General features: G+C 35.3%; 1 protein-coding gene across 1 annotated transcript in view; it reads right to left on the bottom strand.

Annotated features, from left to right (window-relative positions):
- LOC131843106 (vinculin) overlaps positions 1 to 27,334 on the bottom strand; it is a 67,781-nt gene that overhangs the window by 29,858 nt on the left and 10,589 nt on the right. Inside the window, exons 2-4 of the mRNA XM_059191703.1 lie at positions 8,480 to 8,587; positions 3,236 to 3,381; positions 185 to 290 (exon numbers count right to left, since the gene is read on the bottom strand). Of these exons, the coding sequence (XP_059047686.1) occupies positions 185 to 290; positions 3,236 to 3,381; positions 8,480 to 8,587 (360 nt within the window). The remainder of the gene's footprint in view (positions 1 to 184; positions 291 to 3,235; positions 3,382 to 8,479; positions 8,588 to 27,334) is intronic.

The following is a 27,334-nucleotide window of genomic DNA, read 5'->3' as shown; positions in this document are numbered from 1 at the left end:
GTTATTTACTTCCTTTCTTACCATATCATCTTTCACACAGTCCATCCATCCCTTTTTCTGCCTTAAAACTGAATCAAATATACTAATTTTTTATGGCCTAAAATAAAATAAAATCTAAATACATGTGATAAGAATTAGCTGCATAGTACATGCTCTACTAACTTAACAACACTTGGGAGCTCACCTTCTTGCATTCCTTAACTATCTTCCTCACTTCGGACTCGTCGAAACAGAGCAATAACGCTGACGTGCCTTGAAGGATACCTCTGGAGCCTTCTATCAGTTTCTTCCTGAGTTGAAAACATAATTTTATTAAATTTATAATAGCTATGCCAACGTCATAACATGCTTTTTCAGCAATCCGTCGGCTTCGCTCGCGTTATATATTTTCACACACTTCCTTATCTTTTTATATATTTTATCTTCCTTAAAAATATGGTCGAGCCTCATCCGTCATACTCGTGAAGGGTGGAATTTATCAAAAGACTATTCAAAAGTGCTTCAATGTAAGTTTGTATGAATAAATGATTTTCTATTGCTTGCTTTCCGAAGCTAACGGCCCGCCTGATGTAGAAATGAATATTTTTACTTCAAGGATATGGTTAGTGACCATTAGGGCATCTTACAGCGATGTATATGCATCGGTGTAAGAGAATGCAAAAATGAAATAAAACACACAGAAACACACAGCAAATTAAAGACAAAATTGGAGTCGTGTCGTATTAACATATAAAGCAATGATTGCCAAAGGGCTCTATATCGATCCTCAGGGGTCTATGACAAACTGCAAGGGGTCTACGAGAGCGGTCATCTTATTGTTTTTACTTTACTATACTATAGTTAGAAATTTACAAAAAATCAATACCAAGTAAGAATGGGGGGTCTACCCAAAACCGAGAAATATGGCAAGGGGTCTGAGACACAAAAAAGTTTGGCAACCTCTGATAAAGCATGACGGAGGATCCTGGAAAGTGGCAAGAGCTCCACCGACAAGAGCGGGGCTTTTAAATGATGAATGAGTGGATTGGCTAACAATCTAAGTACTCACATGATTGACTTAAATAATTTAAGTCAAATTGAAATGTAAAAGAAAAATATAATCCTATTCTATAGATATTTTTTTTTTTCTCTCAAAGGAGGAATACCTGTGGGACACAGTTACCTAGATACATCAAAATAATAATTGCATTTAATAATGTCTAGTAAGACAAATTCAATATTGTCTACTAAGCACTGCTGTGTCCAAACTGTGTCACCCCACCTTACATTTTCCTATTGTTATTTAGTATATAAGATCATTATTTCTATGTACATATTGTCAGTTTATTATCATCTGTAATATACATCGTCTCGACCAACAACATCGTATCATTTACCCGCAACAATTAACATAATAAGAGGACTGACTTATGTATGTGGAAAGAAAGAAAAAAAAGTCTACTCACATGATGGTAAGTGATAACTAATGCCCGTACAGTAACTGCACTATGGTTATATCAACGTCTACTGACACGGTATCGTTCATAGTGCAAATATTCTATAATTGTGTGGATATTGCCGCAATGAATAATCAATTGAACATAGTAACATGTAATCTATGTTTGGACTCCTTTATCTGCATCTATGTGTGATAATTCCAGCATAACCAGGGTTACTATACGTCAGACTTAAAATAAAACCGGGAAAATGCGTGTGTGACCAGTTACAGCAAATTCAACTTCAGAAATCATTTATTCATCCTTAGTAATATTATAAAGCAACTCTGTCTGTCTGTCTGTCTGTCTTCCGTAGTTGTCACGCTTTTACGTGAAAACTATGGAAGCGATTTAAACGAAATTTGGTACACAGATAGTCTAGACCCTGAGAAAGGACATAGGCTACTTTTAATGCGAAAAAGGGTTGTAAGGGGTTGTAAAGGGGGATGAAAGGTTGTATGGAAGAATCGTCATTTTTGAAGCTAGAAACTTGAAATTTGTTTTTGAGGCTGTTGAATAAATACTAATAAATATGACATTCAAATTTTGTAAAAATGTTACTCTTAAGGGGGTAAAATTTTAACCTAAACGGGATTGAAATTTGTCTGGAAAATCTTTCTTTTTAATTGCCTTTTTTGGGTGAGATTATGAAAGTTTTCGTTGTTTGGAGAAGGTATAACACGCGGACGATGTCGCGGGCACGGCTAGTGTAGTATATTTTAGCCGCTTATGAACTTAATTTTTTTGTATATCATAATTTTTCCGTACCGTCCTGTTCAATATATAGATCCTGTTGAGAAGAACTGGCAAGAAATTCAATTGATTTTTTTTTTTTTTTAAACCAGTTTATGTATATTTATATAGGTGTCTGTCTAACATTAAATTAAAATCCCGTGCATGAACAACTATTATAATATAATATAATAATAATATAATAATCTCAGGACAATTCACACAGCGCCATCTAGACCCAAATTAAGCTAGCTAGAGCTTGTGTTATGGGTACTAGATAACTGATACATATACATAGATTTTTTTTTTTTGTAAATACATACATATTATACATAGAAAACACCCAGACCGATACAAACAATCATACTCATGGATACAAATGTTTGTGCCGTGCGAGGAATCGAACCCGCGACCATCGGTCGTAAAGCGGTGTGCTTGACCGCCAGACCACCGAGGTCGTCAATATTGTCATGCACGCTCGTTATTTAAGTAATCGTTTAGTGAATAACCGTAGTCCATCAGTTACGCCGTATGCTAGTTAGACTGTCGTAGTATAAGTGACTGACCTGGCGGGCCCCGAGCACGGGTTAGCTCTGAGCACGTCAGTTTCAGTAACCGTTAACCATCAGACGGGCCGTATCCTTGTTTACCATCATCGTTGCATAAAAAATAGTGTTATAAGTGACCTGGCGAGCCCTGAGTACGGAACATCCCTTCACACCCCTGATCTCTCATTAACCGTTTACCATCAGCCAGGCCGTATGGTAGTTAGCCACTGTCGCAGTATAAGTTAACATGACCTGGCGGACCCCGAGCACGGGTTAGCTTTGAGCACGTCAGTTACAGTAACCGTTAACCATCAGGCGGGCCGTATGCTTGCTATCGTCGTAGAATAAAGAAAATAGTGTTATAAATGTCCTGGCGGGCCCCGAGTACGGATCAGCCCTTCACACCCCTGATAAGAGAACGACCGTTTACCATCAGCCGGGCCGTATGCTAGTTAGCCACTGTCGTAGTATAAGTCTGACCTGGCGGGTCCAGAATAAGGGTCGGCCCGTAGCATATCGGAGGCCTGCTGCAGCAGCGCGGCGGCAGACTCCACGCGGAGAAGTGCGCCCGGCATGTCCTGACGCAGCACCGCATCATCCGAAGACTCGATCGTTTCGTGGCCCACCTAACACACATACAAACATTATTACTATTTCTATGACAACAATGATATGTTATGCAGTTTCTGAATTTTCATATGAATAAAATCCTTAATATACAGGGTTACTGGTTCTGTTCCCGTTAAGGGTGTATAGTTTACATAATTTCTGATAGATTTCACTGTGAGACACGCTATCCTAAATCTAACCGTTTTAGAGATATTTAAATTCAATTGTTTTTTTATTTAAAAATTTCACCAATTTCGGTAGATATTTTAAAATGTGTGTAAGTATTATTATTACTATAATTTGATTATTAAATGTAAAATAAAATGCTCTATCACTTTAATAACCAATATTATACGTATAATGAATAAGTAAGTAGATAAAAACTAAAAAAATATATATATATAATAAATTAAAAAGTTAATTTCTCTGTATTTGGATATCTGAAAAAAAAAATATGGCGCCTATTCAGCAGATTAGAAATATCTACTTTTCATCAGCTATCCGATGAGGATGAGGTAGATAACAAACTATGGTTTTATCAAATATTTGTAAAAAAAAACTTAGTTGCGAGTATAACGCACTACATTGGCCCTAAAGAACAATTGATTTATATTGTGTTAATTAAATAAATAAATAAATAAATTGGTGTAGGCCTAAGGGCCTAAGGACCCTAAAGAGCAATTTTTAAATTTAGGACCTGGAGACTCGCAACTAAGTTATTTTTCGATTAGGTCGACTTAACCAGTAACTCTGCATAATCAATGCGAAAGTAACTCTGTCTGTCTGTATATATATACGAGCTGTGTGTCCGCGTGGAATTTATCCTTACTTTTTTTAAATAAGGTTTTTCTAAAATAAAAGTAGCCTAACTTACTTTTTTTTTTTTTTTTTATACTACTATGGTGGCAAACAAGCATACGGCCCATCTGATGGTAAATGGTTACCGTAGCCTATGGACGCCTGAAGCACCAGGGGTGTCACGTGCGCGTTGCCGACCCTTAAGAAACCTTAATATACCCTTCTTGAAAAACCCCAAGCTGTAGTCTCGTGAGAAAACCTCGGCAGGAAGTTCATTCCACAATCTAAGTGTACGCGGGAGGAAGCTCCTCTGAAACCGCACTGTCCGAGACCACTTAGGTTCCAGCGTGTGGGAATGAATTCCCTGTCGATAGCGAGCGGTGCGATGGTGAAAGGTGGCCGTAGGCATCATGTCGAACAGTTCCTCAGAACACAGTCCGTTGTATGTTTGGTAGAACACACAAAGCGAAGCGAAGTCTCGCCTCAAACTAAGTGGCTCGATACCGTCAGAGAGATTGATTACTCCTTATTACATCAGCTACCTGTCAAAAAAGATCCATCAAAATCGGTCCCGCCATTTCAGAGATTAGCCGGAACAAACAGACAGACAGGTAAAAATTGTAAAAAATGTTATTTTGGTGTATGCACCGTATTTATACTCAAATGCAGGTAGTAAAAAAACGGTTATTTCAATATTACAAACAGACACTCCAATTTTATTTATATGTATATATAAAGAATTAGATATACTGTTTTAAACTTGACGCGGTCATTAATTATACGTATAATTAGTAAAAATCACGGGATCTTACCACGTTTTATATTTATTTACTGAGTTCCCGATATTCCGGCAGTGTTCCAACCACCATGATCACGGGAACTCAGCAAATAAATATAAAACGTGGTAAGATCCCGTGATTTTTACTAATTATACGTATAAAGAATAGATAAACAAACATGGCTGCGAAATACTGTACATCGTTTAGTAATCTTACTCATAAAAGGTGACTTTGAAAGAAAGAAAGAAAGAAAAATATTTTATTAAGTGCAATGTAAAAAATACAATATAAACAACAAACGAAAAAAAAGAGCAAATAAAATGTACATATAATTAAACTTAATTTACCATAATTAAAAAATAAACATAAAATAAACATTTTTTACATCCAATAATGCACTGAAATGGCTCCACTCAGCTTTAATGTATGTCCTAGGTGAACATACAGCTGGTTTTCAGTGGCACCAAAAATATATATATATATATAAAAGGGGGCGAGAGAGAGGGCACTATTTAAAATATTAATGATAATAATTAAAACAAAATTACAACTAATAAATACAAACCAATTACATATACTAGTAATAACAAAATAGAATAAAATAACATTAATAAACATAAACATTAATAATAATAAAATAAATAATAATAATCCCAGGACAATTCACACAGCGCCATCTAGACCCAAGTTAAGCTAGCTAAAGCTTGTGTTATGGGTCCTAGACAACTGATACAAATACATAGATATTTTTTTTTAAATACATACATATTATCCATAGGAAATACTCAGACCGATACAAACAATCATACTCATGAATACAAATGTTTGTGCCGTGCGAGGAATCGAACCCGCGACCATCGGTCGTAAAGCGGTAGACTGGACCGCTAGACCACCGAGGTCGTCATTTTTATTAAACATATATATACAACTACTTTTCCGTAAGATTAATAGGTTAAATAGTACATAGATAATTCTTGTATAGTTTTTTAATGGTGAATAATGAATCTACCGATGACGCAATATGTCAAGTGGCACCGCGGATGTTACCATGTTAATATGCATAACTAGCCGCCATTGATAGAGGGCGATCAATTAAAACGACAAACAAACATAACACATACCAAAATGAACTCTATATATTTAGTAACTGTACACGCGACTTCGTCCGCGTGGAATTTAACTTTATTTTTATAAAATAAAAGTAGCCTAAGTTACTCCTTATTACATCTCAGTCAACTTCCAGAGTTTGTAGTCAATTTGCCAGAAAAAAATTCAAATGTGTCATAAAATATTTTCTTTGTAAAAACACTTATTATAAAATTGAAGAATTTATAAATGATAATAATGTTTTTGTAGAAAAAATCTTAAGGGGGTCTTCCTATGTGATGGGTTGAAAAAATCGATTTTTTTTTTCATAAATTGCTCCCTTAACATGTCTAGAATACGATAGTAAAGCGATTTTAGAAAATTCGAAGTTGTTTTAAAGATACAGCAGGTAAAAGAAAGAGCGGTTCGGAGCGGTGAGTTGGCAGTTAGAGACCGGGCCTATTGTGTACCGTCGGCTTTATACCTGGCCTCCCTTTTATTAATATATTTGTTTATACAAGTTTAGACACGTTTCTACAGACTTAAACAGGAAAAGGAGCAGGTAAACTTACTGATAAAGTTATCCAAGAAATTACAAAATTCTACGGATTAGCAATTCGACGCCATCCAGATTCGCTTGAAGATATGAGAAAGGAAGTTTGGGCAACGTACTATCACAAATGTTCTTCTGATGAAAACCCTCAGCATCAATTTTGTCCAGAAGGCGAAGACAGTTGGTGTAAATGGCGTAAGGCTGAAGCTAATAATGAACTGGACCAATTTCATCACGATAAACCACCTCTAATTCCGCAAGTCCAAGAAGCTATCAAACCGGTTTTCGAAGATTTATCGAAAGACGAATTATTAATTCGTTGTTTAGGAGCAGAGACACAAAACAATAACGAATCTTTGAATTCTTTGATTTGGACTTTCGTTCCTAAACATCTTCATTCTGGTCCCAAAGTTGTTGAAATTGCTAGCTACTTAGCAGTTATTATCTTTAATGAAGGTTTTCAAGGTATTTTAAAAGTTATGTCGATTATGGGATGCCCTGTTGGTCGTGAAGCCCAAGCGTATGTTGAGAAACGGGATGAAAAGCGAATCTTACGCTCTGAGCGGCGCGTAAGTGATGTCGTTAAACAAGCCAGGATTGACTCAAGAGCTGAACAATCTGCTTTAAAAGAGTTTCACGAGGAAGAGGAAGGAATACTCTATGGACCAGGCATCGCCGATTGAGAGTAAGTTGATATTTTAATAGTTTTTAACGGACTTGAAACTTTAAACGCGTTTTTCTCAAAACTGTGTTTTTCAAACTTTCCTCCATTGTATCTCAGAAACGGCTGGACCGAATTACTTGAAATTTACAGGGCACACTCACTATATTTGTAACGCATGGAATGAACTATTATCAATCGACCATTTTCAAAACTTCGATTTTTTTTATAGCAAAAAACAAAAAAAAAGACGCCTAATTTGCAACTTTTATTTCAAATGTCTATCAAAAATCCAATTTTTTTTATATTCATTTGATTATAGGTCATTCCGTGCTTTTAAGCCTACAAATTAAAACGCCGTTTTTTTTTTTTTTCAGATAAGCCGATCAGCCGGAATCGTGGAGGAAATGGGAGCTCTTTTTTTCGAGGCGGGGGTGTTCAGAGCGCTGTAACTCTAGTTTGACTGAATATTTTTAGCTGAAATTTTATATTTATACTGTCCAAATATGTGTTAATAAATGATAAAAAACTTGAAGCTCTAAATATTTACTGGTCGTAGAAAAAAATCCTAAAATATCCCTAAAAAACAGGCCGTCACATAGGAAGACCCCCTTAAGTGCATAGCGGTTTCTATGTTGATTGTCGCATGCCTAATCCTTGTTGTTAATTAAATATAAGTAAATCAATATTTATTAAAAAGAGCAACACACAAGTTTCTTGCTTATTCTTCTTGTGATGAATCTGCATTCCGAATAAGCGGTAGAATAAAAAAACTTGACTATTCAAAAGTGCTTATATTAAGTTTATTTGAATAAAGATTATTTCTATTTCTATTTCTATTTCAACAGCTAAATAATATACTATACTACATACATATATCAGATAAGTAATATTGAAATAATCTTTTTTAAAAACAAGCGTGTGAATATAAGTACGGTATATACACCAAAATAACATTTTTTACAATTTTTGTGTCTATCTGTTTGTTTCGGCTAATCTCTGCAATGGATGGACCGATTTTGACGGGACTTTTATTAGCAAGTAGCTTATGTAATAAGAAGTAATCTTAGTTACTTTTATTTCAGTACTTTATTATTTACAAGTATCTAATTTTATTTTAGAAAATTGCTTTAATTTTAGAAAACAAAGTTAAATTCCACGCGGACGAAGTCGCGAGTACAGCTAGTCTATATATAAATGTAAATGTTAATCTATATAAATAAATAAGCATTGTATACCTTGACGAGGTTGTTGACTGCCAGCGAGACGGCTTGCACCGGCCGCGCCAGGTCCGGCATGGCGTTGCCATCTTCAGCTTCTTCATGTAATATCACCAGACGGGAAACCTGGAAACCACAAGATTTTCATAAAGTTCAACTGTTATGTCATAACAAACATTTATATATTGACGACTTCGGTGGACTAGCGGTTACATCCGATGGTCGCAGGTTCGATTCCGCGCACGGTACGAACATTTGTATTCATGAGTATGATAGTTTGTATCGGTCTGAGTGTTTTCTATGTATAATATGTATGTATTAACGAAAAAATCTATGTTTTTCACAGTTATCTAGTACCCATAATACAAGTTTTAGCTAGCTTAACTTGGGTCTAGATGGCGCTGTGTGAATTGTCCTGAGATTATAATTATTATGTATAAAATGGAAGGAGATTGTTAGTAGTGTGGACTGATAACCCTATTACTAGCAATGTACCATGTCTGGTTGACCTCTACGCGGTTCCGGAAACCATCGTGATAAAATCCTTGTTAATTTTCCACGATGGGCTAACTGACCTGACCTAATGCTCATCTTATCATGCTCCACTGGTGCCCCGCCAGAGTAAACCGTTAGAGCAGGTAGGTGAACAATAATAATAAATGAATTAATATTATAAAACTAATATATTGATATTGTCTGTAGTCACGGCACTGACGACAGCAATCTACCACGGTAGCGCCGGTACACCGCACCCATCGGGCAGTGATCCTCCTTCATGGACCACTCCATTAAACGATAAAGACCTTGTGCCTACACTTGTAATATTTCTGTCAACACTGGAGACCCTTCCATTAGTTTACGTCTCCAATAATATAGATTTAAGTTAAGTGTAAAACAGTCCGCATTACGACTCCGCGTTTCTAATAAATATTATAGCACATTACCAATACCAATAAATACTAAATTTAATAAATAGTACAATTATTTACCGGTATACTCAAAATTCAAAATTCAAAATTCAAAAATCATTTATTCATGTAGGACATTTCAGCCGCTTATGAACGTCAAATTTTTACATTATAATTTTATTTTTTCCCTACCGTCCAGTTCGGTATATAGATCCAATTGAGAAGAACTGGCAAGAAACTCAATTGAATTACTTTTTTTTTTAAAGCCAGTTTATTTACAATATATTTTTATATAGGTGTCTATGTCTAACATTAAATGAAAATTCAGTGCATGAACAACTATTGCCATGCACCTCGTCATTCAAGTAATCGTTTAGTGAGTAATAGGCTTTGCTCAGTACCTACATACTACAATAAATAATATAGATATTAAGTAGCGACACCTCATCATCACTTCACAACATATGTGGTGAAGATAATCGAGAAAAACGCAAAAAATCGTTCCACACTTTTTGGAATTATCGCGAACATATATATTGCATAATTATGTACTCCTCAACAATGCACGTTGCAAATATTGAGATAAGGAACCCAAGTACCTTGCGATAATTTACATAATTACTTATAGGTATCCGCGTTATCTGAACTCATATACCTACTGACTGATAAGCGTTTATTTTAACAAGCTCTCATTGCATTGAGATACACCTCGAATATATAAACAAGATCAAAAGGAGGGATAACTAAGTAGGAGAGGGAAAGGAAAAATGAGGTCATTAGGCTCCCTAAAATATGGTCGAGCGCAGTGATGGCTGTCTCATCCGTCATACTCGTGAAGGAGTGCTCCTTGTAGGGACTAGTCTGCTATTATCCTATACATTGAGATATACCTCGAATATATAAACAAGACCAAAAGGAGGGATAACTAAGTAGGGGAGGGAAAGGAAAGATGAGGTCATTAGGATTCCTAAAATATGGTCGAGCGCAGTGATGGCTGTCTCATCCGTCATACTCGTGAACGAGTGCTGCTTGTAGGGACTAGTCTGCTATTATCCTATACATATACCTCGAATATATAAACAAGAACAAAAGGAGGGATAACTAAGTAGGAGAGGGAAAGGAAAAATGAGGAATCTAGGAATATAAAAGAAAATTTATAACATCACGCTAAAACTAATGTTGCTAAGCTAAAACTGGGAAAATATGACGGAAACGAATTTGCAGAAGTCAGCCAACAAGTTAATAATAACTGACACATGATCAATCTCCCGTACAATTCAAAAGGGGATCGAAAATAAGACGGCCTGAGCCGAGGTTCGAACCCCTATCGGTGCCGTCCGATTACTGCCCTTTATGGGACACAGTCACCTAGATACATAAAATAATAATTGCATTTAATAATGTCTAGTAAGACAAATTCAATATTGTCTACTAGGCACTGCTGTATCTAAACTGTGTCACCCCACCTTACATTTTCCTATTGTTATTTAGTATATAAGATCATTATTTCTATGTACATATTGTCAGTTTATCATCATCTGTAATATACATCGTCTCGACCAGCAACATCTTATTATTCACCCGCAACACCCTTCAACTGCTTTCTGTTTCTACCCAATGGTTAGCTGGTAGAGAATCCCATATGGCATTAAGCACAGCAATTGTACATTTTAAATAGTGCAATAAAGGATAAAATAAATAAGAGTCCACGTTTCAAAGCCATACAGAAGAATAGAAAAGCTACAGTAGGTTTTTTTTTCGGACTACCCTAATGCTGTTGGCCGCAGCTGGCCTTTACAGCTTCACCGGACGTTAGGGGCGAGTGCAGATGGCACTCCAAACCAAGGAAGGACTTATGGAGCGGCTGAAGGCCAACTCCTGCCTGACGGATACGACTTTAGTCTGAGGGCACCACTAGGGGTTGAACCTCGGCTCAGCCCGTCGTAATTTCGATCCCCGTTTAAATTGGACGGGGGATCGATCGGAGGGGTACGACACAGCAGCGCAGTAATAGAACTCGGGTCGCTATTTTTAGAGATCGATTGCAAAGTAGACTGCTCAATTTCACGAATATATTTCGCGCTTGTATCTAGTGATTACACACTGGCAAAAAACCCATGAATGAACGTCGCCGGATATGGGCAGGCTGCGCGTGCGCAACCCGATATGGTGCGGGCGTCAGCACGGCCTGGCGCCGGCACGGACACCGTGAGACAGGTTTAGCGACAAGTTAGACTTTAAACATATACATAGTCTTCATAACACTAAAATATGCGTTTGACAACTTAACCACAAAAAAAAATGCAAAAAGTCTGTTCAGGACATCCGCGATGTGGTATAGTTTTAGAATAGAATAGAATAGAAAATCATTTATTCAAATAAACTTAATTTAACCCTTAATTCGACGGAGATTTTTGTAGCAAAAGAAACAGATTTTTTTGAGTAGTCATATTTTTGGTTTGAAGTAAGGACAGGAAATATGTTTAAAAAAATTAGTGCTGTACAGTTTTTGATAAAGCACATGTCCGTCACAGCGGACATTGTCACACGTATTTTTCTCAAAACTATGTAGTTCAGTAGATTTCTTTAAATTAGTTGTTCGTCACACTGGACACTATCGAATTAAGGGTTAAGCACTTTTTAATAGTCATAACAATTTTTTTTATCTATCGCTCATTCGGAGAGCTGTCTCATCACAAGAAGAACGAGCGAGAAACTTGTGTGTTGCTTTTTTAAATAATTCTTGTAAGTTTACATTTACAAGTCGAAACGTGCGAATACAAACTACCAACCAGCACTAATTTTTTTGGGTCAAATATAAATATACAATAAGATTAAATCAGTCGTAGTGATAAGAGCAGACCAGTCCCTACAAGGTAAATTAAGAAACATAATTGGCGGTCTAACGGTCTAGCACACCTCTTTACGTTCCATTGTCGCCGGTTCGATTCCTCGCACGGCACACACATTTGTATTCATGAGTTTTTCATGATTTCATACAAACAATCATTGTTTGTATCGGTCTGGGTGTTTTATATGTATAATATGTATATTAAAAAAAAATATCTATGTATTTGTATCAGTTGTCTAGTACCCATACCACAAGCTTTAGCTATCTTAACATGGGTCTAGATGACGCTGTGTGAATTGTCCTGAGATTATTATTGTTATTATTATAATTAATAATATTGAAATCTGTTAAATCATTTCGGTGTACCAGGATGTCATGAATCACCAGGAGACCCAAATAACGAAGTTTCTATCTCAACCAACGGCCAGTCCATCAAAGATTAGGGCTATGTATAAACTAAATACATAATCATTAAAATCAAAAGCTGTATTGAAATCTGTTAAATCATTTCGGTGTACCAGGGTGTCATGAATCACCAGGAGACCCAAATAACGAAGTTTCTATCTCAACCAACGGCCAGTCCATTAACGATTACAGGCTATGTATAAACTAAGAACATAATTGACGACTTCGGTGGTCTAACGGTCTAGCACACCGCTTTACGTCCGATGGTCGCGGGTACGATTCCTCGCGCGGCACAAAACATTTGTATTCATGAGTATGATTGTTTGTATCGGTCTGGGTGTTTTATATGTATAATATGTATATTAAAAAAAATATATCTATATATTTGTATCAGTTGTCTAGTACCCATAACACAAGCTTTAGCTAGCTTAACATGGGTCTAGATGACGCTGTGTGAATTGTCCTGAGATTTTTTTTTCTCAGATTTTGCTGGTTTTCTCCACACTTACGGGCCGAAACCAAGTAAGTGCAGTGTGTGTGTATGTGTGTGTGCGCGTGTGTGTATGTGTGAGTGTGTGTGTACTTATTGTGTGCCTGGTGTGACTGGTGTGATATCCTTTTCATCGATTTCGAGAAATTTTCGGACTGTACGACAGGTATTTAAGATGGCAGATGGTATTATTATTATTATTATAAGATTTGACATATCATAAGTTCTGTAAACTAAAAACATAATCATTAAAATCAAAAGCTATCTTATTGAAATCTGTTAAATCATTTCGGCGTACCAGGGTGTCATGAATCACCAGGAGACCCAAATAACGAAGTTTCTATCTCAACCAACGGCCTGTCCATCAAAGATTAATTATTAAAACGTATTGTTTTCTGTTTGTTTTGGCGCCCTAATACCTTTAATACGGGACCACCTTGGGCCGACTTCAAGGTGGACGGGCGCGGCCGGGGGCGCGGCATTTGATATGCCCCCGAGACGGGGTGGCTACGGTATTGCGGATTTGGCATTTTGATCGTATTCATTACATAGTATAAAACAAAGTCGCTGTCGCTGTCTGTCCCTATGTATGCTTAAATCTTTAAAACTACGCAACGGATTTTGAATCGGTTTTTTAATAGATAGAGTGATTCAAGAGGAAGGTTTATATGTATAATACATGTACACCCGTGTGAAGCCGGGGCGAGTTGAGAATAAATTATTTTTAGCGATATATTTTCACGTACTTAAAAACCACTATTACTTCAAATTAAATTAATCAATTATTAACATGATTTTTATTTTATACTAGCTGTACGCACGACTTCGTCCGCGTGGAATTTTGCGACAGTACATTCTTTTCCTTAAATAAAAATAGCCTAAATTACTCCTTATAATATCAGCTACCTGCCAAAACAGTCCCGTCAAAATCAGTCCAAGCATTTCGGAAGTTAGCCGGGACAGACAGACAGACAGTCAGACAAAAATTGTTAAAAATGTTATTTTTATATACTTATGTACTGTTTTTGTATTCATATGCATGTAGTAAAAAACGGTTATTTCAGTATTACAAACAGACACTCCAATTTTATTTATATGTATAGATGTATAGATTATATGTCGCCCAATTTTCATAGTATCTTTGTGGTTATATACATATAACCACATTGCATAACATTGTAAATGTATATCCCATATGTTATTCTGATGTATAAGCTATATTTCTGTAAAGTTTCATCAAAATCCTTTCAGTTTTCCGTGACAGAGTAACATACATACTCACAAACTTTCTCGTTTATAATATTATTTAGATTTTTTATTTATATCTAGTTATATATTTGTATTGAATATTTATGTATATAAATATATATATTGTTAGTATATAAATATACAAAATTCTCATGTCACAGTTTTCGTTCCCATTCCTCCGAAACGGCTGGACCGATTCTCATGAAATTTTGTGAACGTATAGACTAGGTCTGAGAATCGGTCAACATCTATTTTTCATCCCCCTAAATGTTAGGGGTAGTCCACCCCTAAATTTTTTTTTATTTTTTAGACAAATTTTTTAGTTTCTATTTTTTTGTGATACAACATACAAAAATACATACAATCCTAAATTTCCTCACATTCTATCATCAACCCCTATTTTTTTATAGCGTTATTAATTTATATGGCAATATAACGTTTGCCGGGACAGCTAGTTTAATATATTTTTATATTGTATTTACATGTACTTTGTATTTGTAGTTATATATACATCACATTTGACGTTAATTCTTTAGTTTTAATTTTTAATTTATCTTTTCTTAATTTTATTACTTGCACTCCTGTAACCCACATACCACTTCCTGTGTCACGCTGTTTTGGGTTGACTGGAGGAGATCTCTTTTAGAGATAAGTCCTCCTTTATTTATTTTTTATTTATTTATTTATTTATTAGCATACAAAACAGATTACAGTCAATATAATAATATAACTAGGAGCGTGTAATTCGGTACAAACATCTTTTTCCAATATTCTCTCGTCTCGTTTTTTCCTATAGCTAACCAGTCTTTTCCTATATAGTCTACAATATCATCAGCCCACCGTCTTATTGGTCTTCCAACTTTCCTATTTCCCTTTGGTCCTTTCCATTTTGTAGCTTTAATAGTCCATCTACCATCTGTAACACGTGAGATGTGACCTGCCCATTGCCATTTGAGTTGCAGGGCATGGTTGACTGCGTCGGTTAATTTCGTTTGCAGTCTAATTTTTTCACTTCTTACTTTATGTTTCTTTCTTATTCCCAGTAAACATCTCTCCATTGCTCTTTGTGTTGTTAAAATTTTTTGTGATGTTCTTTTTGTAAACGTCCATGTTTGGCTGGCATATACTAAACAGGGCAAAAGGCATGTATCAAACACTAATTTCTTCATGTATATGGGGTAGTTACCTTTGAAAATTTCTTTAAGTGACCAAAATTTTTTTCCATGTTATATTACATCTCCTTCCTATTTCTTCGTCATTATTTAATTTGTTAAATGATACTTGTTTGCCTAAATATATATACTGGTCTACATATTCAATTTTATGTTCTTTTCCTTTGATAGGTATTTCTAGGCTGTTAGTCATTATTTTAGTTTTGTTCGAATTTGTTTCGAGACCTATACAGGAACTTTCTTGATCAAGCATATCTAGCATGGTCTGCAACTCTTTCGGTGTCTCAGCCAGATATAGATAGATAGCTAGATAAGGTTATATAAGGGGCCGTTCAAGTATTACGTAAGCACTATTTGGGGGGGGGGGGGGGGGGGGGGCTTTGGTTTGCTTATTTTGGATGACTGGGGGGTGGGGGGGGAGTCTAGATGATGATTACGTCATCGGTAATTATTTACTTTTTTACGCAAATGTCAACCCTCACATCGTCTTTGCTAAAAAAAAAAACAATACATTAATTGAAAAATGTTTACGTAAGCATGGGGGGAGGGGGTAAGAGCTTTGCTTACTTTTGCTGACAAGGGAGATGGGGGGTAAATAATTGTAATAAATTTGCTTACGTAATACTTGAACGGCCCCTAATGAAAAGTAAACTAAATAGAAAATGATTTATAACTACGTAATGCAATGAATTATCATGTTAACAGAATTTTATTTATATTGGTACAATATTAAATATAATTTGTCTCTTTACGGTGGAAATTTAATTGTCTCTAGACCTGGACCAGTGTTGAATGAAAAATATCTATATTTCTATTCGAGACAAGAATTTCATTGTATTGGCGACACATTCGAACTATTGGATTATAATAAGAAGTATTATTTGAGTAAACCTGGAGATAGAAGGTGTTATAATTATGGTTGCGTTATCTGAATCTCGTATTAAAGTTTAATAGAGAAAGAAGAGTGGATTAGTCCAACTGATGATGAATATTTTTTTAGAATAGAATAGAATAGAATAGAAAATCATTTATTCAAATAAACTTAATTTAAGCACTTTTGAATAGTCATAACAATTTGTTTTTTATCTACCACTCGTTCGGAAAGCTGTCTCATCACAAGAAGAACGAGCAAGAAACTTGTGTGTTGCTCTTTTAAATAATCCTTGTAAGTTTACATTTACAAGTCGAAACGTGTGAATACAAACTACCAACAAGCACTAATTTTTTGGGTCAAATATAATCATGCAATAAGATTAAATCAGTCGTAGTGATAAGAGCAGACCAGTCCCTACAAGCAGCACTCGTTCACGAGTATGACGGATGAGCCAGCCATCACTGCGCTCGACCATATTTTAGGGAGCCCATTGACCCGGCCCACCACGCCGCCACATGTCTGGACATTTTAGTGAGCATGACTACTCATTCCACACGACCACGTCACAGCTACAAAAATTACTATATGGTAGTTACAGTATTCGCACTTTACATAAGGATGCATGCGGCAATCAATACAAAAGCCGCTACGCTATCATATATCAAGAAAGCAGTATGAAAATTAAAATTATAACGTTGTCCGCAAATAAACTTATTCTTGCTATATATTGCTATCATCTATAAATTCATCTATCTTATAATAGGCTTTTTTACATAACATTTGTTTAATATAAGATTTGAATTGCCTCTCTGTAAGATTTAGCGTAGACTCTGGCAGTTTATTATAGAATCTTACGCAATTACCATAAAATGAATTACTAACTTTGTGTAGACGGCATTTAGGTAAAATTAGCTTATTTTTATTGCGTAAGTTTCTACTTGTACAGTCTTTAATTTCTTGAAACTATCTAAGTTTTTCCTTGTATACATAATATTTTCATAAATGTACTGTGAGGCAACGGTGAGGATATTTGATTGTTTAAAGCATTGACGTAATGACTCTCTAGAACCCATACCATAAATAGAACGTATGGCTCTCTTTTGTAAAATAAATATAGTATTTATATCGGCAATTTACCCCATAGCAGTATGCCATATGACATAATGCTATGGAAATAACTAAAATATACAAGTTTTGCCGTCGCCACGTCTGTTAATTGCCTTATCCTTCTAATTGCATAAGCAGCAGAACTAAGTCTACTGGCTAATTTTGAAATATGGGGCCCCCATTGTAACTTCGAGTCCACTGTTATTTATTTTTTGTTAACAAAACTTATAACATATGTTAAGGTTTAAATAGATAGTAATAAGTGAAACAATAGTGTTTCCATTCAACGCCAATAGATGGCGCTATAACAAAATTGAAACGCGCTAATGTTTCGTTTTATTGATTTCCCATATGTTATTTGTAATATTTTTGTATCTGTACCTGTATTTTAAACCTACCAATAAACCTTATACTAGATGAAAACTTCGCTCGGGTGAAATGTGGGTAGATATTTCTGTAGACATCGCTTCTCATGGAATATTAAAAGTAAGCAAGGCATAGATTTGTAAAGCATCGTTCATTGTATTTAATAAATATAGTAAATAAAAAGTGCAAAAGTTTTTATTTTTTTGTTAAACTTTAAATTGGGCTAAAAAGGACTTGTATCCAGAGCCGTAAAACAAATTAAAAAAAATTGCCAAATTTGTCTCGCAATCGGCCTATTTCAGATTTAAAGAAAAAACACATACTCTTTTATCATAAAAAAGTGTCAAAAACAATATTTTCGCGAAAAGTCAACGACCGAAGAAAATGCTAGTGAAATGAAAAGATGGCGACTGCGGTTTGTTTGTCAGTGTCATTAGAATTTAACGAAATACTCCATAATCCGAATTTTGCGGATATATGTTGTCGACTCGAAATCAATATTTTTTTATGTTTTGTTATTCACATAAGGTTTCGTTCGAGTCTACCGTACCGACGAAATTATTAATATAAGATACACGAGTGTAGTGTTTTGGTTTATACGTTATGTTTAGTACCCTTAGGACCTTGTTGTTTTAACAACATATATTCAAAACTTGTATTTAAAAGTGCAATAAAGTATATATTATAAGATTAAGATTTGAGGTAAAATGTGATCACCGGCTGCGAGGTCGGTGCGGAGACTGGAGCGACCGTCGGAGTTATCTCACAGCGAGTGGGTCAAGGGCGCGCCGCTTGTACACTGCGGCAGGCCAATGTGTACATTATACACTTGTACACTAGTTGGAAGTTTCTAGAACTTTTACTTATAATTGAGCTTTTATATCCATCACATCAAAATAGCTCGAATGCAGTCACTGCAGCATGGTTCAGTGGAACCACTACTTGAAAGAAACAGCACTTGTGATGCTATAATTCAGTTAAAATTGGAGTGTCTGTTTGTAATATTGAAATAACCGTTTTTTACTACATGAATATGAATATAAATACGGTACATACACCAAAATAACATTTTTCTCTGTCTGTGTATTTGTTCCGATTTATCTCTGAAATGGCTGGACCGATTTTGACGGGACTTTTATTGGCAGGTTACTTTTTATTACATCAGCTGATGTAATAAAAAGTAACTTAGGTTACTTTTATTTTAGCATAATTCTCTAAAACTTTTTTATTAAATTCCACGATGACGAAGTCTCGAGTACAGCTAGTCTATACATATAAATAAAATTGGAGTGTCTGTTTGTAATATTGAAATAGCCTGTTTTTTACTACATGCATATGAATATAAATACGATACATACACTGAAGTAACATTTTTTACAATTTTTATCTGTCTGTCTGTTTGTTCCGGCTAATCTCTCAAAATGGTTGGACCGATTTTGACGGGACTTTTATTGGCAGGTATCTTACGTAATAAGGAGTAACTTCGGCTGCTTTTATTTTAGAAAAATAAAGTTAAATTCCACGCGGACGAAGTCGCGGGTACAGCTAATCTTGTATAATAGTCGTATGGTCTTGAAAGCCAACGCAACACATGGTTGTCGACCACGCAACTCTACATTCAAATGTAGATACCATATGGTCAGCGCCCACGTGCAACTTGTGCTCTCATGGTGAAATTAAAAATGTTGCGCCAATATTTAAAACTATAACATTTGACGGCCTCTATGGTCTAGCGGTTTAGCACACCGCTTTACGTCCGATGGTCGCGGGTTCGAATCCTTGCATGGTACAAACATTTATTTTGTATTCATGAGTATGATTTTTTTATATCGGTCTGGGTGAGTGTATTTACCTACGAAAACAATATATCTATGTACTATCATAGCCGGCCACGCGTTGCTGTGATTCTTGAATAAAATAACATTGCGACTATAAATTGAGATGTAAGCTATCCTATCTTTCAGGTTGGATCCAATTGCACACAATGTGCAAATCAAATTTGCGATGGACTCCTAAACTACTGAACCGTAGTTTAGGAGTCCATCGCGGACAAATACACGTAATTTTTACAGAATAGAATAGAAAATCATTTATTCAAATAAACTTAATTTAAGCACTTTTGAATAGTCATAACATTTTTTTTTATCTACCGCTCATTCGGAGAGCTGTCTCATCACAAGAAGAACGAGCGAGAAACTTGTGTGTTGCTCTTTTAAACAATCTTTGTAAGTTAACATTTACAATTCGAAACGTGTGATTGCAAACTACCAACCAGCACTAATTTATTAGGGTCAAATATACAATAATATTAAATCAGTCGTAGTGATAAGAGCAGACCAGTCCCTACAAGCAGCACTCGTTCACGAGTATGACGTATGAGCCAGTCATCACTGCGCTCGACCATATCTTAGGGATCCCAATGACCCGGCCCACCACGCCGCCACATATCAGGACATTTTATTATTTTATTTTTATATATAAAGATATATCGGTTTTGTCTGCTTTGTAAGTGGTTTGTTATACAGAGATAAGGATGAATGTTTAAAATGTAGTTTTAAATAAACTGAACTAAATTTAGGGCGAGGATATTTTGTTATTACAGTTGTTATAGTAGATACCTAGCAAGTATTACGACACATCCTCAACGGCGATCGGATCGGACCACCAAGCATGACGCAAGAAGGTGCGCTACCGAGAAAACCACCTGCGTCGAATCAGCATTTTAGTCCCCACAGCAATGACACCCATTTCCCTGATTTTTATATTTATATAATTGCACTTACGGATCACACATCGATCCGAAGACACCTATATAATTGTAATAATTAATTTATAGAATTAAATTTAGTTTACTTATAAAAATTGTTTTTTTTTGGGTCTTCCGCCAGCGACTTCAGTAACTCAGTATTACGGGAAATTTTGTTTATTTGTTACCAGTCCCTACAAGCAGCACTCGTGCACTTTGAGACTCGTGAACGAGTGCTGCTTGTAGGGACTGGTCTGCTCTTATCACTACGACTGATTTAATCTTATTGTGTTATATTTGAGCCTAAATAAATTAGTTCAGGTTGGTAGTTTGTATTCACACGTGCCCGCTGTTTAACCCGCGACAAATATATAGGCCCTATATGTTATTCTGATGCATACGCCATATTACTGTAGTCTCAACAAAATCAGTTCAGTACTTTTTGCGTGAAAGGGCAACAGACATCCATACTTACAAACATTCGTTTATAATATTATTAAGATAAGACATACCTACACGTTTACTTTTAGTATTAATAATCTCCAAAACTGGCACCACAATAAATTTTCTAAACTAAATGTTACCAAACTGTGGAGAAACAAAGATGAAATCACCCCGTAGGTGGGTAAGGTGATAAAACATATATAAAACTATTTCGATATTTACGACTCGCTATATTGACAGAGATGACCGGACTGATGACATCTCTCTTTAGTGATGCAGCATCCGGCAGAATCTAACAAAAATATAATCCAATCTAAATATCTTAGATCAAGATCTCTTAAGATAAGTCTAATGATAGGAGTATGGGTAGTTTGGACCGAGAATTGTAATAACATAAATACTTATCCTACATATACAGAGAGATGGATAGAGGACATGTTTGCCATGAGTGAGCGAGACAGATAGTGATGCCACTTTTACTAAAGTCAACAAAAGTAAGTAACATTAGTAAAATAATAAATTATTCCGCCCGATGTTCCAAATTATGTACGATGTTGCAGATTAGCAAAATTCTTTATTTTTTAAGCTAGAGCGATAAAACTTTTTGCTTTATTTCTTATTTGGGTTAGTTAACCATTTATCATTAGATGGCCCGTATGCTTGTTTATATAACTCAAAGGTGACTGACATAGTGATCTATCAACGCACAGCCTAAAACACAGGACGGTTCGGGCTGAAATTTAGCATACAGGTAGATGTTATGACGTAGGCATCCGTTAAGAAAGGATTTTGATTAATTCTACCCCCAAGGGGATAAAAATGGGGATGAAAGTTTGTATAAAATCTAAATTTTCGACTGATTGAACTGAAATTAAACATCGGAGCTACTATGATGAAGACGTTCGCTTAAATAGGATTTCGATAAATTCAACCCCCATGGGGATAAAATAAGAGATGATGCAGGATGTAAATGTATTAGTTTGAGCCTATCAGTACCTAATGGACCGAATAAATTTATAACAAAATATTTTTTAGTTCTTTAGGCTACTTTTATTTAGAAAAATAAAGTTAAATTCCACGCGGACGAAGTCGCGGGAACAGCTAGTAGTAGTATAAAACTCATTAATTATTATACATATATGTCTTATTTGTTAAATAAGTAGTCTAAATAATTAAAAATACTATCCGGTCACTATTCCTAATCGCGGACACAGCAAGCACAAGATATTACTCATACATACTTAAAAACAAGTACATTTTAAACAACTTATGTATTTACATACGATAGTATAAGTAAACATATACGAAACATTTTTAAAAAGATAACAAACAGCGCGCAAAACTATTATGAAACGGTTACACCGTTCCAATTTTAAATTTAGGCGCCATTAGGAGGCGCGAAAATGAACTACCTATTACAAGGTTTATAAGCAGCCAGTAACAAAACGTGAGTCACAGAGCAAAAATAATACAGCCGAATTATATCATATCACCTGATGCAGATACGCTATAGCTAATAAACCGTACTGATATTACTCTATGGTAGACTAATAAACCGTCCTGTATACCCAGGACATGTCTTAGTTTTCATACTGTCCTGCAACGTCCTGAATAGTTTTTAAGTAGCGTCTTGGGTTTTAAAATTCCGTTTTTATATTCAAAATTAAAAAATTACCATATTATTTTATTAAAAAATTTAATTTTTTATATTTACTTGATCTTCGTCTCACCTATTTTCGATATTTAATAATTTAACTATTGCAATTGCAATTATTGCGTCCTGTTTTTAATTTAAACTAAATTGTGTTCTCTTTTTTAATTTGTGTTTGGCAAGGCTAATCTATGATTACGTACCTAACCATAGAGTAATAGCAGTACTGTTTTATTTTTACGTAAACCATTTTCAAATAACCCATTCCTTACAGCGTTATATGTCAGGAACTAACTAATAGTATATCTAAATGTAACTATCATAATTTATACTAATAACCAACCAAACAATATTCTATACTAGCTTATACCCGCGGCTTCGCTCGCATAACTTCATTACTGGCTGCTGGCGTTGAAGTAATCGCTCCATTCCTCCAAATTTCAATTTAAATGAATCTGTATTATTGGAAAACATTTATTTGAAAAGAACAGTAGCTGTAGAATAGTTCCTTATCAGTTCCTTTCATCTCGAAATCATTCCGAACTGACGGTAGATTTGACATATCATAAGAGTTCGTAATAGTAGGTCTATTACGGACTCTTATGATATGAATAAAGATATTTCACATCACGTTTTTTTTTAAATTAGCAAAATATTCATATTTTTTTTATAATTTTTTTTTAATAAATACCTCCAAGAACATGTGTACAATTTCATGATGATCGGTTCAGTAGTTTTTGTGTGAAAGCCTAACAAACACCCCCCTACTTTCATATTTATAATATTAGTAAGGACTAACAAAGAAATTCTACACAACCGTCCGCTTGGAGTACCAGGAACGCATAATAACAGTGCAGTACCGTGAAGTGCTTCTCACCGCCTCTATAAATATAGGATCGGCAAACTAAATATCGTCCGTTTATTTTAGTATTCCGCGCTTTTAGTTTTTATTCACCATATTCCTTTTAGCTTTTATTTACATCGTGAGTTACGCGAATAGATTCCCCACTGTCCACTGCTGCATTAGAATAAACAAGCCACAAGTAGTTCGTAGTTCATTAATGATGGAATCACTTTGATCTGTTTGTCGCTTGCAGACCGTTCTCTCTATAAATATTTAAGACTTAAGAATTATTATAATGTTTGTATTGTAATACTCTTATTTCTTATTCATACTCATTTTTCTTATTCATTTTCTTCGTATTTGTATTGTTTTGTTTTTATTTTAGTCCACTAGGCTCACTAAAAATAAAATTAAGTAAAAAATTTTCGGCACTCAATGTCTATCGTAAAAATTACTTTTATTTGTATATTTATATGTGTTTATAACGACTGTTTGTTGCCAAAATAAAGAGAAAAAAAAAAGCCTAACTGCAACCGCGACTTCGTCTGCGGAATTTAACTTTATTTTTGTAAAATAAAAGTAGCCGACATTACTCCTTATGACATCAGCTGCCTGCCAATAAAAGTCCCGTGAAAATCGGTCTAGCCATTTCAGAGATTAACCGGAACAAACAGACAGACAGATAGCCAAAAATTGTACATAAAAAAAATATATTTTGTTGTATGTACCGTATTTATATGTGCATGTAGTAAAAACCGGTTGTTTCAATATTACAAACAGACATTTCAATTTTATTTTTAGTATGTATAGATTAATATGTCTGTGCGTCTGTCTATTTGTTCCGGCTAATCTCTGAAATGGCTGGACCGATTTTTGGCAGGTAGCTGATGTAATAAGGAGTAACTTAGGCTATTTTTATTTTAGAAAAATTATTTTATTAAAAAAAAAAAGTTAATTTCCATGCGGACGAAGTCGGGAGTAGGTACAGCTAGTCTTATATATAACAACATATTGTTATGCTTACATACTATGTAATTGTACTACATGGAAGATGACCGGGTGCTGGTATGGGATGCAACCTGTTCAGACACACTGGCCCCATCCCATCTACATGGAACCAATAACAGACCTGGTGCGGCTTGTGAAGCGGCTGAAAAAGCTAAAGCATGCAAAATACAGAGGTTTAGGCTCCGAATATAACTTTGTCCCATTCGGTGTCGAGACCCTTGGTCCGTGGGGTCCTAGCGTTATAAGACTTTTCAAGGAAATAACAAAAAGGTTAGTCGACATCACAGATGACCGAAGAGCTGGCAGCTACCTCGGATAAAGAATTAGTCTAGCCATTCAAAGGGGGAACGCTGCCAGTATCTTCGGTACCTTGCCTAGGGACTCCTTTTGATAATATATTTATACTTTTTAAGGTTTTTAATTTTAGGTTCGTAGTTGTACTTTATTGAAACAAACTTAATGTGTAACATAATTATGAAAAGATCCCGAAAATATTGTACTACTATATCAATATCTAATACTGGAATGACAATCATGAAATCGAACACCTACTCACTGGTTTGATTCTCGAAAGATTTGCGCCTGCAGAATATTCTATCAAACTACGTTACATCGCCTATCCAAGAATCAACAAGGAATATAGAATAGAATAGAATTTTATTAACTCGTTTTTACAGTAATAACATAAGAAATACAAGAATAATTTACACATTAAAAAACGGAGTCAATGTGGACCACAACTCAGCATAATGCTGGAAATAGTTTCCAGCGCTGATTTTCAGTTGAAGAATATATTTAAATCCTGTCCATTCTGCAGGATGGAAGGATTATTGAAAAAAGAATCGAGTGTATGTACAATAGAAGCAGCAATGTTTTGGTGTAAATAGACGGGAAAAGAAACTAACTTCTATTCAAAAGAACAACACACAAGTTTCTTGCTCATACTTCTTGTGATGATGCATTCCGAATGAGTGGTAGAATCAAAATAAGACTATTCAAAAGTGCTTGTAATGAGTTTATTTAAATAAAGATTATTTCTATTTTTTGCCTTTAGTGAACATGGAATCTCTATTTTGTCATTAGATATGAACTAAAAGAAGAACAACACTAGACCTTGCGCTATTTTCCCCAGTCAAAAGTATCTACATAGAAAGAGCGTTGAAATAGTCATCAGGATCTTTCTGATAGAAGATACAGCCTTAGCCTGATGGAGGAAAGGGTACTGTTGATGATGGAGGGTACTGTTAATCATAAGGACTGATATTATTAACTATTTCTCCATCAGGCCAACATAATATATTTCTAGCAAAGGACTGTGTCAGAATGCACTATGTCAGGTTGATTTCCATACAGTTCCACTTGGTAAATTTGTCACGATGGCTGACCATTGCGTCACCCTCCTGATTCTCCGCCAACGTAAACTTTTACCACAGGCAGATGTACCATTCCATTAAAAAAAGCAGCCTGATTACCTCTGTTAAGATATATTCGGCACACAGATAGAGAGTAACCTTCTGGAACGAGTCGTCAGCGCGCGGTGAAGGGCCAAGCCCAGCCATCAATAGACTGGTATAAATAGACAGTGAACAGTTCGCATCTTGCCGGATGTCGGCGAGGTTACCTGCCCTAATTACACGTCGCCACCGATGTGACAATGGGGAAAAATAACATGTCTCTGATAATGCTGGGAATTGCATAATTTTGACCATGGGAAACCGTACACCGTTGTAAAGCTATATAATCCTATATGCTCTCTATGGAACTCTTTAGAGTTATTAAAAAACATTATCATTCATAATTTATTTGTTTTCTTGCTTATTCTTCTTGTTATGAGACAGCTTTCAGAATAAGCGGTAGCTTTAAAAAAAATTTTTGACTATTCAAAAGTGCTTAATTGAAGTTTATTTTAATAAATTATTTTCTATTTTATTCCATTCTATTCTTTATTTCTCCTCACAAACATGATAGCAATTTTACATGTAGTATTCTTTATATTTCTCTTATTATATTTTGTTTTTTCGGTTTATTTTATTTAATGTTTATGTAATCAACTATTGATCTGTTTTTTTATGAAATAATAATAATAATAATCTCAGGACAATTCACACAGCGCCATCTAGACCCAAGTTAAGATAGCTAAAGCTTGTGTTATAGGTACTAGATAACTGATACAAATACATAGATTTTTTTTCGTAAATACATACATATTATACATAGAAGACACCCAGACCGATATAAACAATCATACTCATGAATACAAATGTTTGTGCCGTGCGAGGAATCGAACCCGCGTCCATCGAGCGTAAAGCGGTGTGCTAGACCGCTAGACCACCGAGGTCGTCAAAATCAAGAAATCAAACTAAAATATCTTATTCGTCTGATATGTCAAATCTACTCTACTCGCTGATCTGTAATAGTTAATTAATTATTTGGCAATTCTTTTGTGGACTCCCGCGATACAGGTTCGCCGAGTGCGGGAATGTATAATCAACTTTATAATATTTGTAGGTTTGAAAATGAATAAATAAAATGAATGAATGAATTTGCTGTGAGGAGCTAGTGTCTGAAATAGGTATAACCTGTAATACTTTTAAAACAAGACGTAGAGAGCGGCTCCAACCATACACTGTTGACATCCCAGCTGCTCGAACCAACCGTTTTCCATCATGTTTCCTTATGCGAGCTGCTAAGGAGTGGAAGCCCGTTTGTCCCTTATATCAGGGCTTATATGGCAAACCTAGGCCTATGCACAACAAAGA

This window comes from Achroia grisella, unplaced genomic scaffold (genome assembly GCF_030625045.1).
Source record: "Achroia grisella isolate CSIRO2021 unplaced genomic scaffold, CSIRO_AGI_Agris_v1 utg2786, whole genome shotgun sequence".
In the NCBI taxonomy this organism is placed as follows: Eukaryota; Metazoa; Arthropoda; class Insecta; order Lepidoptera; family Pyralidae; genus Achroia; species Achroia grisella.
The sequence above is the reverse complement of the archived record's forward strand: the minus strand, read 5'-3'. Positions and strand labels throughout refer to the sequence as shown.